The sequence below is a fragment of the Podarcis tiliguerta genome (genome assembly GCF_965153285.1).
Source record: "Podarcis tiliguerta genome assembly, chromosome: 4".
Taxonomy (NCBI): Eukaryota; Metazoa; Chordata; class Lepidosauria; order Squamata; family Lacertidae; genus Podarcis; species Podarcis tiliguerta.
The window spans coordinates 1643044-1659061 of record NC_139537.1 but is presented as its reverse complement, the minus strand read 5'-3'; the positions used below and the strand labels follow the sequence as shown (position 1 = coordinate 1659061).

The 16018-nt window shown below is 46.6% G+C and overlaps 2 protein-coding genes across 2 annotated transcripts; both read right to left on the bottom strand.

The window, feature by feature from the left end:
* Positions 1 to 2260: 2260 nt before the first annotated feature.
* LOC310676865 (olfactory receptor 52L1-like) lies at positions 2261 to 10529 on the bottom strand (the record flags this gene model as incomplete). The annotated part of the gene is made up of 2 exons (XM_083439042.1): positions 2261 to 3220; positions 9603 to 10529. 2 exons carry the CDS (start codon positions 10527 to 10529, stop codon positions 2261 to 2263), a joined length of 1887 nt encoding a protein of 628 aa, XP_083295168.1.
* A 2836-nt stretch (positions 10530 to 13365) lies between these two features.
* On the bottom strand, positions 13366 to 14307 carry LOC310675741 (olfactory receptor 51V1-like; the record flags this gene model as incomplete). The annotated part of the gene is made up of 1 exon (XM_083436782.1): positions 13366 to 14307. One exon carries the CDS (start codon positions 14305 to 14307, stop codon positions 13366 to 13368), a length of 942 nt encoding a protein of 313 aa, XP_083292908.1.
* Between the last annotated feature and the right edge of the window lie 1711 nt (positions 14308 to 16018).

Genomic DNA, 16018 nt, shown 5'->3' with positions numbered 1-16018 from the left:
GGATTTAGGATTTACCAGCTTGATTTAGGAACTCTGGTAAAATTCTGCTTTGCTGGGAGCTCCGTTTGGCTGGCCAGCTTTGACAACTAGACTACAGTGGTACCTGTTGACATTTCCATTCCACCTTAAGGAACAGGTGTGTGGAATTGTTGCGTGTCACATGTCTGCTTACATTCCAGCACAGTATGCAGGGAACGTCCGTTGTGTATAGCTTTTGCTTTTTGCTGTTCTCTCTGAGATGACATGAGAGAGAGATGACATGTTTCTTTGTCCTGATTTATGATCAATAAATCCATAGCTGTAGTATGCTTCCACAAGCCTCACACCTATTTTGTGTGTGCAGTTTGATCTGCTGATAGTGTGCCCTGGTTTTGAAGTCCTGGTCGCTGATTTACATCGAAGCAGAAGTGATGGTCTTCTCAGCGGGACAGCTGGAAGGAGATGGCTCAGCTGGGACTAGCCAGTTGGTCTCCCAGCCCTCTGCATGCTGACAGTACCTTGGTTTGCAACTGCTTTGGATTACAACTGTTTTGGATTATAACCACATCAAACCCGGAAGTGCGTGTCCCTTTTTTTGGATTACAACCCATTTTGGGGGGGAGGCCCCATTGGCGAAAGCGTGCCTTGGGTTACGACCTGTTTTGGTTTACAACTGGACCTCCAGAACGGATTACGGTTGTAAACCAAGGTACCACTGTAGCCACAACCAACACATGTTGGCTGGCATCCGTCTGTCTCAGAAGACAACAGAGGAGTGCACCTTTGGGAGTGAAGTCAAATTGTTGGATGGTGTGCAAATTGAATTTTAAATGCTAGGATGATTCTTATTTATTATATATGCGCTGCTGTTTTATTATTTATTAAAGTTATACTCAGGTGACAAGTCGCTCACAGCTAAGCCACTCTTAGCGTTTAGCAGCAATTTTCTATTCATTCATTCATTCATTCATTCACTTCACAAAATTTATGCACTGCTTGAATGTAAAAATCAATCAATGTCAGAGTGATTTGCAAAGACAATAAAATAAATTATCGGTAAAAACAGTAAACTCTCAAAAACGTTAAGGTAAAGGTAAAGGTACCCCTGCCCGTACGGGCCAGTCTTGACAGTCTCTAGGGTTGTGCGCCCATCTCACTCAAGAGGCCGAGGGCCAGCGCTGTCCGGAGACACTTCCGGGTCACGTGGCCAGCGTGACATTGCTGCTCTGGCGAGCCAGAGCCGCACACGGAAACGCAGTTTACCTTCCCGCTAGTAAGCGGTCCCTATTTATCTACTCACACCCGAGAGTGCTTTCGAACTGCTAGGTTGGCAGGCGCTGGGACCGAACAGCGGGAGCGCACCCTGCCGCGGGGATTCGAACCGCCGACCTTTTGATCGGCAAGCCCTAGGCGCTGAGGCTTTAACCCACAGTGCCACCCGCGTCCCCCTCAAAAACGTTGCAAATATAAAATCAGCAATAAACGAAAAGCAGATTCAAAACAAATATCAGTATTGTACATTTCTGGGTAGGCTTGTCTAAACATAAATGTGTTTAAAATATTGCAATGAAAGTATAGAATATAAAGGACAAGGAAGTGGAGGTGTGGTGGGGGGGGGGTCAAATGGAGTGGTGGTGGGAAAGCACAGGCATGGGAAAGGTATATATTTATGTTAACAGAAATTTCTTGTTCTTGAGTGGGTTGTTTTTTTACTAGAAGGGTATAGTATTACTTTTTCTTGTATGTTTTATGAAAACTAATAGATTTAATATTTACCTAAAATAAATAATAATAAATAATAAACGTAAATGTGTTTAGCAGGTGCCAAAAAAAGTACAGTGAAGGCGTCTGCTTGCCTGATGTCAAGAGGAAGGGAGTTTCAAAGTTCAGATGTTGCCACACTAAATGACTGGGTTCTTACAAATAAGGAACAGCTTTCATGAAGCAGTTGACTGGGCACATAGAGGATAAGGCAAACTGGTCCCCCCTCCATAGAATCATAGAATTGCAGAGTTGGAGGGGTACCCAGGGTCATCTAGCCCAACCCCCTGCAATGCAGGAATCAAAAGCTTGAACTTGGCCCGGCAGCAAATTGGCAGCCATTGCGGATTCCAGAGCACAGGTGTTCTAGGCTGAGAAGGCCCCACTGTGGTCAGCAATCATGTTGCAGCATTCTGCCCCAATGTCTCCAGTTACGTTGCATTTGGGGGTTCCCTGATTGCTCCAATGCCTTTTTGCCCACCGTGTGGGCAAGGCCGCCCCTCCGACGCCTGCAGTGCCTTCAGTACAAGTCTTTCCTCTTCCAAAACTTGCGGAACACTCTATTGCGGATCTCCTTGGTCTTGACCCCGTAAACAATGGGGTTGAGGGTAGGCGGCAGCAGCAGGTAGAGGTTAGCCAGGAGGATGCGGGCATGTGGAGGCACCTTGTGGCCAAAGCGGTGTGTCAGGATGGAGAAGAGTCCCGGGACGAAGGCGATCAATATGACACAGATGTGGGAGCCGCAGGTGTTGAAGGCCTTGAGGCGAGCCTCCTTGGAGGGCAGGCGGAGGACAGCACGGAGAATCATGCTATAAGAGAGGGCGATGTGCAGCATGTCGGAGATGCCCACATAGAGGGCCACACTCAGCCCATACAGGCTGTTGACCGTGACGTCAGTGCAGGCCAGCTTCACTACAGCCATGTGCTGGCAATAGGTATGGGGCACCAGGTGGCTTCTGCAGAAAGGCAGCCGCCCTGCGAGGACCGGGAGCGGGGTGATGAGAGCAACCGCCCGGGCCACCACCACCACCCCAATCTTGAGGAGGACAGACTTGGTCAAAATGGCCTCATAGCGCAGCGGGGAGCATATGGCCACGTAGTGGTCAAAGGCCATGGCCACCAGGACGGTGGCCTCCATCACGGAGAAAGAGTGGATGAAGAACATCTGAGCCAGGCACCCACCAAAGCTGATCTTGCCGGCATCGAACAGGAAGGTGCAGAGCATCTTGGGCAGGGTGGCGGTTGAGATGACCAGGTCAATGGCAGCCAGCATGGAGAGGAAGATGTACATGGGCTTGTGGAGGCTGGGCTCCGTCTTGATGACGACTAAGATGGTGCCGTTGCCCAAGATGGTGATGAGGTACATGGAAGAGAGGGGGATGGAGAGCCAGTGCTGAGCACTTTCCAGCCCTGGGATTCCCAGCAGGATGAACGAGGAGGGGTTGGCCTGGGAACTGCAGTTGGAAGCACACATGATGCTCTTGTTGGAGAGATCAGGTCATCATCACTGAGCATGTTTCCTGGAGGAGAAGTAAGGAGAGAGAACTTCTGTGAGGAACATCGTAGGAGCATTGAAACTGCCTCCCACCAAGTCAAAAGATCCCAAGAGGAGCCTGCTGAATCAGGACAATGGCACATCATCTTCTCACAGTGGCCAGCCAGATGATGAACTTATCTAATCCTCGTTTAAAGCCATCCAAGTTGGTGGCCATTACTGCATTTTGCAGGCATGAGCTCCATCGTTTAACTATGCTATGTACTATGTATGGAAGTGAGAGCTGGACCATCAAGAAGGCTGATCGCCAAAGAATTGATACTTTTGAATTCTGGTGCTGGAGGAGACTCTTGAGAGTCCCATGGACTGCAAGAAGATCAAACCTATCCATTCTGAAGGAAATCAGCCCTGAGTGCTCACTGGAAGGACAGATCCTGAAGCTGAGGCTCCAAGACTTTGGCCACCTCATGAGAAGAGAAGACTCCCTGGGAAAGACCCTGATGTTGGGAAAGATGGAGGGCGCAAGGAGAAGGGGACGACAGAGGACGAGATGGTGGGACAGTGCTCTCGAAGCTACCAGCATGAGTTTGACCAAACTGCAGGAGGCAGTGGAAAACAGGAGTGCCTGGCGTGCTCTGGTACATGGGGTCACGAAGAGTCGGACACGAATAAACGACTAAACAACAACAACAACATGTGTGAAGAAGGACTTTCTCTTATCCGTCCAGACTTTTCCAGTATTCTCCATCACTGGATGTCCACGAATTCTAGGGCGAGACCATTTATTTCTCTAGGTCAGGATTATCTCCCACGCTGATCTGCCTTTGGCTCTCCAGGGCTTCAGAGACTGGTCTTTTCGTGGAGATGATGCCAGGGACAGAACCCAGGACCTTTTGCAGCCACTGAGCTGTGACACGTGCCATCAGAACCTGCCTGGAGAAACAGGAACTGTGGAACTCAAAGCAACAATTTGACCCTTAAAAGCTACACCAGTCTTCCAGCTTCTTTTGTACAGGAGGGGACAAAACTGCTGGAGGGCGGGAGGGCCTTAAGTCATAGAACCATAGAATTGTAGGGCTGGAGGGACCTCAACCCTTCAATGCAGGAGTGTGTGAGGTTGAGCCTGGTAAGGGGGGGGGTGTGCCCTTCAGCCGGCTCCTTTGGCCTCTGAGTTGGCATGCAGTGATGAGGGGGCTTTTCTGGGGCAACAGATGGAAAGAAGATAAAGTCCCTACCAGAGAAGAATGGCAGTTCAAGTTGACGAATTATGCCAAAATGGCTAAAACAACCAGAAGAGTCAGAAATCAGAAAGACCAAAATTTTAATAAGGAATGGGGGAAATTCATAACTTATCTTAAAACCCATTGTAAACAGTTAAAATCGTTAGTAGGGTTGGAATATCACTTGTAGTTTAATGGACACAGTGGAGAGGTAAAAGATTTGGATTATTATAAAAGATGAAGGAGGAAGTTATTAACAACAGGACCCACCAAGAGGAAGAGGGGAGTCCAGAAGATTCTCTGGAATCTCGTTTCTATGTTGTATGTCGGATATGGGACTGTAAAATTTTCAACTGAAAAACCAAATAAATAAATTTATATATATAAAAGAGAAGCAGATGGGTGAAGAAGGCAAGCAGGGTTCAGTCTCCAGAGCACCCCAACAAGCTAAAGGAACATCAAAGGTGCATGGCAGTGGGACACAGTCCCTTGGGAGGTGGTGGACTCTCTTTCCTTGGAGGTTTCTAAGCAGAGTTTGGATGGCCATCTGCCATGGATGCTGTAGCTGGGACCCCTGCGTTGCAGGGGGTAGGACTAGATGACCCTTGGGGTCCCTTCCAACCCTACAGTTCTGTGATTCTGTGATTCATCCACCAAGGGTGCTGATTTTGCTGCAGGACATGCAACCATAAAACAGGAGCTTTGTTTCTCGAGTCTTGAGAGTGCCAATGTTAGCTTCCCATCATACTCAAATTCAAATCAGCGTTGGTTCTAGGCTGTCACAAACCATTTTGCATAGGGATATCTCAGCACAGAGCAGAAGTTCAAATCTGCACCATTAAAGTGGCTCAAAGCTCCTGGTTGCCTTAGTACAACAAATCCTTCATCTTTCAATGGCTTTTTATAAGGAAATGCCCTTAGAATGAACAAATGATTAACAAGAAGACCCCGCAGGGAAATCAGGATGAATGTTCTGTTGGGGTTTTTGACTATGTGCCATTCTGTGCAGCTCACACAGAGTTAATTAAGCGTTCTGCCTGGAGATATGAGACCTTGGATACAGCTCTACCATTGGTTGAGGTCTCAAACAGGCATGATGACTTATGACCTTACTGACTGGGTTAGTTTGTTGGTCAGTGTGGTGTACTGAGTTCTGGAGTTTGTTAAGAGAGACCTAGTTAAGATCCGTTTCTGTTCTTGTATATAGTAACTTGTAGAGTCTGCTGTAAATAATAAACACCTCTAAGTAACCAAGTTACTAGTAGCAGCATCTTATTCCTGTTTCGTCCATCCTGCCTGCAAATGATTGCTTTCTGGAACTCTGAGTATGCTCTGCTAAGGTCTGGCTAAGGTCCTGCAACAGGTCAAAGTTGTGAAACACCAATATGTTCAGCAAAGAACAGGCATCAGCTAACCAGCAGACCAGGAGGAACGTTCAATAGCCAGGTTGTCTGGAGGAGACCTGGGAGTCAGCTAAGGCCATTTTGCTTGCATATTGCCTGGTTTTGCTAAGCAGAGAGTACGGGCCCGAGAACCTAAGAAGATCTTGTCAGATCAGGCCTGTGGGGGCCAATCTTGCCCAGGCTCCTGCTCTCACACTGGCCAACCAGATGCCGAGTATGGGAAACCTGCAAGCAGGGTTCAAGCACAAGAGCTCTCTCCCCTCCTGTGGTTTCAGCATCTGGGCTCCAGAATCACGGCTGCCTCCAACTGTGGAAGCAGAGCCAAGCCATCCTGTCTAGTATCCATGTATAGACCTCTCCTCCTCCACCAACCTGTCTAATCCTCTTTTAAAGCCACCCAAGTCGGAGGCCATCATTGCCTCCTGTGTAAGGGAGTTCCATAGTTTAACTACATACTGCAGGAAGAAGGACTTTCTATTATCTGGGTTTGTTTGTTTGTTTTAAATCTGCTTTCTCTCTTTAATATGCAGCCAGAATGGGATTCTCCAAGACAAACACCCAGGTAGGATCTTGCTGTTGTGACTGAGGCCATCAAAAAGGGATCTGGTGTCATCCCACTCACTTTGCAGGGGATGCTGCAGTAACAGACAGGGTTTCAAACTATCCTGGTTGCTAATCCTCACCTCTACCCCTCTGGCTCCTTACCACAATTTCTGGCCGGATGTTCTGGACTCCACCTTCAGCCGAAGCCCCGCTCAGAAAAGCCATTGGCACCCCAGAGTCACAACTGTAGCAAACCTGATTCTGCCAGAACCTGGAGGAAAGCCAGGGAATATTTATGGGCTGCGGTGTGATCTTCAGGGATCACTAATTGGTTGGGAGCTTTCTGACCACTCCGTGGTGCCTCTCCAAGGGGAATGGATGGACCTGGAGAAGAAAGAGAAGTCTCTTCTGGCACTCATGGCAAGGGGTGCAGACAGGATTTATGTTGCCGGGGGGGGGGGGGCAGGACACCCACCTGTCATCATTCGCTATCAGGTTCTGTCTAGCAGATTTGGAATAAAATGTCTGAGCAACAGTTGTTTTAAATTGCTTTCCTTGGACCCCAAATTCTCAGAAAAACCTGTCAACATCTTTCTACAATTTCTACTTTTAGTTTAGTATTTTTATTTACTTACTTGATTGGGGATGGGAGCAGCTGCTGCCCCTTGGCTATGCCCAGGCCCATGCTTGTGGTTCTTTTAATAAAGTGCTTCAACCCCACAAAGGCTTCAACCTTGAGACTAGATTCCCTCTGCTCAAACTTCCCACACTTGCAGCGAAATAGCTAACAATTATTCTATTTTTTTTTAAATAAAAAATAATATTTATTAAAAGTTTCAGGATTACAGAAAAGAAGAAAAAATAGGAAACAGCACTACAATACATTAAAAAAAGAAAAAATACATAAAAACCAATACAGCAATACAACAACAAAAAAGGAAAAAAAACAAATCCCATATTGCATATCTTTAACTTCCATTTGCTTGTTTCATTGACCTCCTCACACCTCCCTTTTTGTATTCTAGTTTAATTAGTTATTTCAGCAAATTCTTTCCATCTTTCTCAATTTTTATTGCCTAATTTATCTTAACAATTTAACCTATTAATTAACTCAGCAAATTTGCTAAAAATTATTCTAAACTAGCCTTTCCTTTTGAGAGCTTTTCTCTGCCCCTCCAATACACCCTCAGCATGTGGATGAACTCCAGGATAGAGCAGCTTTGCCCAGTGCTTTCCCCCTAGAAAAATAGGTACCGGTACTCACTGTGAAGTTGCTACAGTAAGTGCCACACTTTTTGACAACCAGGAAAAAGAGGTGCTGGTACTGTGTACCCCTGAGTACCCCCTGAAAAAAAAAAGGACTGGCTTTGCCTGGTTCACTGTGTAGTCGCAGCTACAAAATGCCAACAAATAAACAGATACTTAAAGTAAGGTAAAAGGTAAAGGACCCCTGGACAGTTAAGTCCAGTTGAATTTGACTGTGGAGTGTGGCACTCATCTCTGTTTTCAGGCCGAGGGAGCCGACATTTGTCTGCAGTCAGTTTTCTGGGTTATGTGACCAGCAGGACTGAACCGCTGCTGATGTACAGAGGACCATGATGAGTGCCAGAGTACACGGAAATGCCATTTATCCTCCCACCACAGTGGTACCTACAGTGGTACATCAGGTTAAGTACTTAATTCGTTCCGGAGGTCTGTTCTTAACCTGTAACTGTTCTTAACCTGAAGCACCACTTTAGCTAATGGGGCCTCCTGCTGCCGCCACGCCGCCGGAGCACGATTTCTGTTCTCATCCTGAAGCAAAGTTCTTAACCCAAGGTACTATTTCTGGGTTAGCGGAGTCTGTAACCTGAAGCGTCTGTAACCTGAAGCGTATCTAACCTGAGGTACCACTGTATTTGTCTACTCACGCTGGTATGCTTTCAAATTGCTAGGGATGGGAGAGGGCAATGGGAGCTCACCCCATTGCGTGGATTCGAACTGCTGACCTTATGACCTGCAAACCCAAGAGGTTCCCCCATCCAGGGGACAGTTTCCTGCACCTGCTGAAGCTTGGAAAGTGAACATTTGGGGGAACTGTGAGTTTCACACAACACCCACCTGACCCATAAGTGATGCTGTGTGACTAAATGGCCAGGAGTCCAGGCCCCAAAGGAAACCCTCACCAAACCTTGAGAAGGTCCACCACTGGCAGGCAACCCTCACCCAGTTGTTTGGAATGAAGCCCATCACCATTTCTCCTCTTCCTCTACCCATTGTGTCCACATGAGCTTCACTTAGCTGTGGGTGGGTGTCATTCAAGTACCATATTTTTCGCTCCATAAGACACACTTTTTTCTCCCTAAAAAGTAAGGGGAAATGTCTGTGCGTCTTATGGAGCGAATGTGTGGTCCCTGGAGCCGAATTGCCCAGGGGCAAAAAGAAGATCATGCTGTTTCTTTTGAAAGAGGGAAGTAGGTGTTGAAACAAAGCCTGATTGTTTGCCAATCAGGGAGAGAGATAAGGGACGCTAGAGATAAAGGAGGCTGCCTGGGAGGGGGGAGGTAAAGACAGCAAACTTGCAAAGGGGGAAACAGGAAGACTAAAGCAACAAGGAGAGAAATTAGAAGAAAAGGAGGAGCAAAAAGCTGCTCCAGCTAAGGAAAAGACATTAAGGCAAACAAGAGGGAAGGGAGTGTTGAAAGGAAGCAGCTGATCGGTGGAATCAGGAGAGAGATAAGGGATGCTAGCGATAAAGGAGGCTGCCTGGGAGGGGGGAGGTAAAAGCCCATGGATCCTCAGGATTTTTGCATTGGGTCACCCCAAATTCACCATCAGATCACATAGCATGTCCATGGCTACAGCCTGCACCAAAAAAAAAATCAGACATCTACTGTTTCCTGGGGCTGCAATGGTGCAAAAATGTGCTTACAAAGCACGGATCCACATGGATCCTGAGGAGTTTTGCATTGGGTCACTCCAAATTTACCATCAGATCACATCTGTGGCCACAGCATGAACCACGAAAATAATGCATCCACTGTTTCGTTCAGAATATTTTTTTCTTGTTTTCTCCTCTAAAAACTAGGAGCGTCTTATGGTCAGGTGCGTATTATGGAGCAAAAAATATGGTACTTTTAGTAGCAAAGGAGGATACAAACATAGGAAAATAAAATGAAACCATCAGTCCATCAACTGACAAATCCTTCAGGAGTTCCTGACCATTCTGAGGATTCTGCTGTAGATCTGCTTTGTTTTGATGCTGTAGATGATGGGGTTCATCAATGGTGGCAGGAGAATGTAGACATTGCCCATGATGACATGGAGTAGGGCAGGGGCATGCTGTCCAAACCGGTGTACAATGGAGAGCCCAAGCACCGGGATGTAGAAGACCAGGACAGCACAGATGTGGGAGACACAGGTGCCCAGGGCCTTATGGTGGCCCTGGTTGTCAGAGGCCATGCCCAGGACAGTCCTCAGGATCAGGCTGTAGGAGATGAGGATGAATAGCATGTCAGAACCCATGGTGAGGAGGATGAGGATGAGGGCATAGAAGCTGTTGAATGTTGTATTGGCACATGCCACACGAATGGTGTCCTGGTGAAGACAGTATGAGTGGGAAAGGACAGCATTAGGGCAGTAGGGGAATGTCAAGAGGAAAGGCACAGGAGGCAGTAGGAACAAGGTGCTCCTTAGCAGGAGGACCAGCCCAATTCTGGCCACTCTACTGGAGTTCAGCAGCGCTGCATACCTCAGAGGAGAACAGATGGCCAGGAATCGGTCCAGGGCCATGGCAAAGAGCACAGCTGACTCCATGAAGGAGAAGGAGTGGATGATGAAGAGCTGAGCTACGCAGGCTTCCTTGCTGATCTTCTTCAGCTGGAACCAGAGGACGCCCAGCACTGTGGGCACCGTGGCGAGGCAGAGGCAGAGGTCCGTGGTAGCCAGCATGGCCAGGAAGTAGTACATGGGCTGGTGCAGACTGGGCTCTGTCCGTATGACATAGAGGATGGTGCAGTTTCCTAGGACGGCTGCCAGGTAGATGGAAAAGATGGGGATCCCAATCCAGCCATGAGCTGCCTCCAACCCAGGGAAGCCCCTCAAGGCAAGCACTGTGGTGCTGAGGTTGGCGGAGGTATCCTTCACCATGGTGAACCCTGGCTACTATCTTTCACTTCCAGGTTCTCTCACACAGAAATGGAGCATTTGGAGGACATGATCAGTTGTCATCTTTGAGGATGGACGGCAAGGAAGAATTCCTGTAGAAATCTAAGCTATGCCCTAAGCAGAAGATGTCTGCCATTCAGGAGTGGAAAGTATTGGAACATAGGAAGCGGTAATAAACTGAGTTGGACCATTGGTCCATGTAGCTCAAAACTGGCTACACTGACTTGCAGCCGATCTCCAGGATTTTGAGATAGGGGACATTCACATCTATACCTGGAAATGCTGGGCAATGACCTTGAGACTTCCTGCATGCAAAGCAGACACTCTAATACTGACTCTTCTTCAAGAATAAAAGGATACCTTGCAGTGAAGGGGATGGAGAAATCCTGCTCTCCTTGACCCAAGTCTCCCTGCTTGAGAGTTTCAGGGGATGGAGGAGGGGCCTGGGGGGGTGATGTTTGCTGGGTCCAGGAAGTCTCTTCTCTGGGATGCTGCTAAGATGCTGCGGAAGAGCCTCCTTGTGGCTCTAATAATAAAGTGCTTCAACTCCACAGAGGCTTCGCAATGACCAGAGTCCCTCTGCTCAAACTTCCCACACTTGCAGTGAGATAGCTAAAAATTACTCTAAACTAGCCTTTCCTTTTAAGAGCTTTTCTCTCCCCGGTATACCCTCAGTATGTAGATTAACTCTCTCTCTCTTTCTCAAATATTTTCATTAATTTTCATAACAGCAAAAACATTACCTTGAAAGAGATAAAATAAAACATTTAAAACAACTATATATACAATCAATATTGAATCCACAGAATGGGATTGCTTGACTCCCCCGATTCCCCCCCCCCCGTTCCTTTATATTATATTCATTTACTTCCAGTTTTGTACATTGTGTATAGTATTACAAGTGGTTTTTTTAAAAAAAAATATCCTGCTAATGTATTAACTCGTGTACATTGCTTATATAAATATGCAATAAACAATTCCCATTCTTTTTAAAATTTGTCATATTGATTTCTCAGTTTCCTGGTTAATTTAGCGATTTCAGCATGCTCCATTAACTTAATTTGCCAGTCTTCTTTGGTGGGGATTTCTTCTTCTTTCCAATGCAGGGCTGGCAATATCCGGGCAGCCGTTGTCGCATACGCAAACAGATTCTTATGTTTTTTAAGAAGATCCATTCTTGTAATACCCAATAAAAAGGCGTCTGGTTTTTTAACAAAGGTTATTCTGAACATTTTTCTCAGTTTAGTATATATCATTTCCTAGAATTATTTAATAACCTTACATTGCCATCACATATGATATTATGTACCTTCTGTTTCTTTACATTTCCAACACTTATTTTCTATTGTTTTATACAAGCTTGTAGAGAAACTCCAAGATGGAGCCGCTTTGCCCACTGCTTTTTCCCTAGAAAAATAAGTACCGGTACTCACTGTGAAGTTGCTACAGTAAGTGCCACACTTTGTGACAACCAGGAAAAGAGGTGCCGGTAACTGTGTACCCCTAAGTACCCCCTGAAAGAAAAGGACTGGCTTTGCCTGGTTCACTGTGTAGTCACAGCTACAAAATGCCACCAAATAAACAGATAGGTAAAGTAAGGTAAAAGGTAAAGGACCCCTGGACAGTTAAGTCCAGTTGAATTTGACTGTGGAGTGTGGCACTCATCTCCGTTTTCAGGCCGAGGGAGCAGACATTTGTCTGCAGCAGTCAGTTTTCCGGGTCATGTGGCCAGCAGGACTGAACCGCTACTGATGTACAGAGGACCATGATGAGTGCCAGAGCACAGGGAAATGCCATTTACCCTCCCAACACAGTGGTACCTATTTGTCTACTCACGCTGGTATGCTTTCAAATTGCTAGAGATGGGAGAGGGCAATGGGAGCTCACCCCATTGCATGGATTCGAACTGCTGACCTTATGATCTGCAAGCCCAAGAGGTTCCCCCGTCCAGGGCACAGTTTCCTGCACCTGCTGAAGCTTGGAAAGTGAACATTTGGGGGAACTGAGAGTTTCACACAACACCCACCTGACCCATAAGTGATGCTGTGTGACTAAATGGCCAGGAGTCCAGGCCCTGAAGGAAACCCTCACCAAACCTTGAGAAGGTCCACCACTGGCAGGCAAGCCTCACCCAGTTGTGTGGAATCAAGCCCATCACCATTTCTCCTCTTCCTCTACCCATTGTGTCCACATGAGCTTCTCTTAGCTGAGGGTGGGTGGCATTCAAGTACTTTTAGTAGCAAATCAGCCACAGCAATGAAAGAACCCAGGATAAAACATTAGAATCATAGAATTGTAGAGTTGGAGGGTATTCTGCTCCAACTCCCTGCAAGAATATGCATCTGTCCCACATGAGGGTTTAATTTGCAACACCACACTCTAACCATCTGGACTATCCAGGCTGTTTAATCTTGTATTTATTTAGAGAAGGCAGAAGAGATATGATAACATTAGACATAGAGGGAAACAACTCAACAAAAATAGCATCCTAACTGGTACAACTCTAAGTCAGAGAGGGAAAATGCTGTTTTTCTACAGTGTGTGGCACAATATTGATGAATCAATATTGGTCACAGTGAGTTGAGTGACTGCCTCTCTCTTGGAATTCCCCTGGATGAATGGTCCCAGGATCTTGCCTGAAGGACCATGAGGCCACCGCCTCATGGCGGTGGCCTCATGGAGCAAAGCATGTCAGTGACTGGTCAGTGGCAGGATGGGAACATCATGAATGCCACATTGGGTTCCATGATGGGGAAAAAGGAGGATACAAACATAGGAAAATAAAATGAAGCCATCAATCCATCAACTGACAAATCCTTCAGGAGTTTCTGACCATTCTGAGGATTCTGCTGTAGATCTGCTTTGTTTTGATGCTGTAGATGATGGGGTTCATCAAGGGTGGCAGGAGGATGTAGACATTGCCCATGATAACATGGAGGAGTGCAGGGGCATGCTGTCCAAACCGGTGTACGATGGAGAGCCCAAGCACCGGGACGTAGAAGACCAGGACAGCACAGATGTGAGAGACGCAGGTGCCCAGGGCCTTGTGGTGGCCCTGGTTGCCAGAGGCCATGCCCAGGACAGTCCTTAGGATCAGGCTGTAGGAGATGAGGATGAAGAGCATGTCAGAACCCATGGTGAGGAGGATGAGGATGAGGGCATAGAAGCTGTTGAATGTTGTATTGGCACATGCCACACGAATGGTGTCCTGGTGAAGACAGTATGAGTGGGAAAGGACAGCATTAGGGCAGTAGGGGAATGTCAAGAGGAAAGGCACAGGAGGCAGTAGGAACAAGGTGCTCCTTAGCAGGAGGACCAGCCCAATTCTGGCCACTCTACTGGAGTTCAGCAGCGCTGCATACCTCAGAGGAGAACAGATGGCCAGGAATCGGTCCAGGGCCATGGCAAAGAGCACAGCTGACTCCATGAAGGAGAAGGAGTGGATGATGAAGAGCTGAGCTACGCAGGCTTCCTTGCTGATCTTCTTCAGCTGGAACCAGAGGACGCCCAGCACTGTGGGCACCGTGGCGAGGCAGAGGCAGAGGTCCGTGGTAGCCAGCATGGCCAGGAAGTAGTACATGGGCTGGTGCAGACTGGGCTCTGTCCGTATGACATAGAGGATGGTGCAGTTTCCTAGGACGGCTGCCAGGTAGATGGAAAAGATGGGGATCCCAATCCAGCCATGAGCTGCCTCCAACCCAGGGAAGCCCCTCAAGGCAAGCACTGTGGTGCTGAGGTTGGCGGAGGTATCCTTCACCATGGTGAACCCTGGCTACTATCTTTCACTTCCAGGTTCTCTCACACAGAAATGGAGCATTTGGAGGACATGATCAGTTGTCATCTTTGAGGATGGACGGCAAGGAAGAATTCCTGTAGAAATCTAAGCTATGCCCTAAGCAGAAGATGTCTGCCATTCAGGAGTGGAAAGTATTGGAACATAGGAAGCGGTAATAAACTGAGTTGGACCATTGGTCCATGTAGCTCAAAACTGGCTACACTGACTTGCAGCCGATCTCCAGGATTTTGAGATAGGGGACATTCACATCTATACCTGGAAATGCTGGGCAATGACCTTGAGACTTCCTGCATGCAAAGCAGACACTCTAATACTGACTCTTCTTCAAGAATAAAAGGATACCTTGCAGTGAAGGGGATGGAGAAATCCTGCTCTCCTTGACCCAAGTCTCCCTGCTTGAGAGTTTCAGGGGATGGAGGAGGGGCCTGGGGGGGTGATGTTTGCTGGGTCCAGGAAGTCTCTTCTCTGGGATGCTGCTAAGATGCTGCGGAAGAGCCTCCTTGTGGCTCTAATAATAAAGTGCTTCAACTCCACAGAGGCTTCGCAATGACCAGAGTCCCTCTGCTCAAACTTCCCACACTTGCAGTGAGATAGCTAAAAATTACTCTAAACTAGCCTTTCCTTTTAAGAGCTTTTCTCTCCCCGGTATACCCTCAGTATGTAGATTAACTCTCTCTCTCTTTCTCAAATATTTTCATTAATTTTCATAACAGCAAAAACATTACCTTGAAAGAGATAAAATAAAACATTTAAAACAACTATATATACAATCAATATTGAATCCACAGAATGGGATTGCTTGACTCCCCCGATTCCCCCCCCCCCGTTCCTTTATATTATATTCATTTACTTCCAGTTTTGTACATTGTGTATAGTATTACAAGTGGTTTTTTTTAAAAAAAATATCCTGCTAATGTATTAACTCGTGTACATTGCTTATATAAATATGCAATAAACAATTCCCATTCTTTTTAAAATTTGTCATATTGATTTCTCAGTTTCCTGGTTAATTTAGCGATTTCAGCATGCTCCATTAACTTAATTTGCCAGTCTTCTTTGGTGGGGATTTCTTCTTCTTTCCAATGCAGGGCTGGCAATATCCGGGCAGCCGTTGTCGCATACGCAAACAGATTCTTATGTTTTTTAAGAAGATCCATTCTTGTAATACCCAATAAAAAGGCGTCTGGTTTTTTAACAAAGGTTATTCTGAACATTTTTCTCAGTTTAGTATATATCATTTCCTAGAATTATTTAATAACCTTACATTGCCATCACATATGATATTATGTACCTTCTGTTTCTTTACATTTCCAACACTTATTTTCTATTGTTTTATACAAGCTTGTAGAGAAACTCCAAGATGGAGCCGCTTTGCCCACTGCTTTTTCCCTAGAAAAATAAGTACCGGTACTCACTGTGAAGTTGCTACAGTAAGTGCCACACTTTGTGACAACCAGGAAAAGAGGTGCCGGTAACTGTGTACCCCTAAGTACCCCCTGAAAGAAAAGGACTGGCTTTGCCTGGTTCACTGTGTAGTCACAGCTACAAAATGCCACCAAATAAACAGATAGGTAAAGTAAGGTAAAAGGTAAAGGACCCCTGGACAGTTAAGTCCAGTTGAATTTGACTGTGGAGTGTGGCACTCATCTCCGTTTTCAGGCCGAGGGAGCAGACA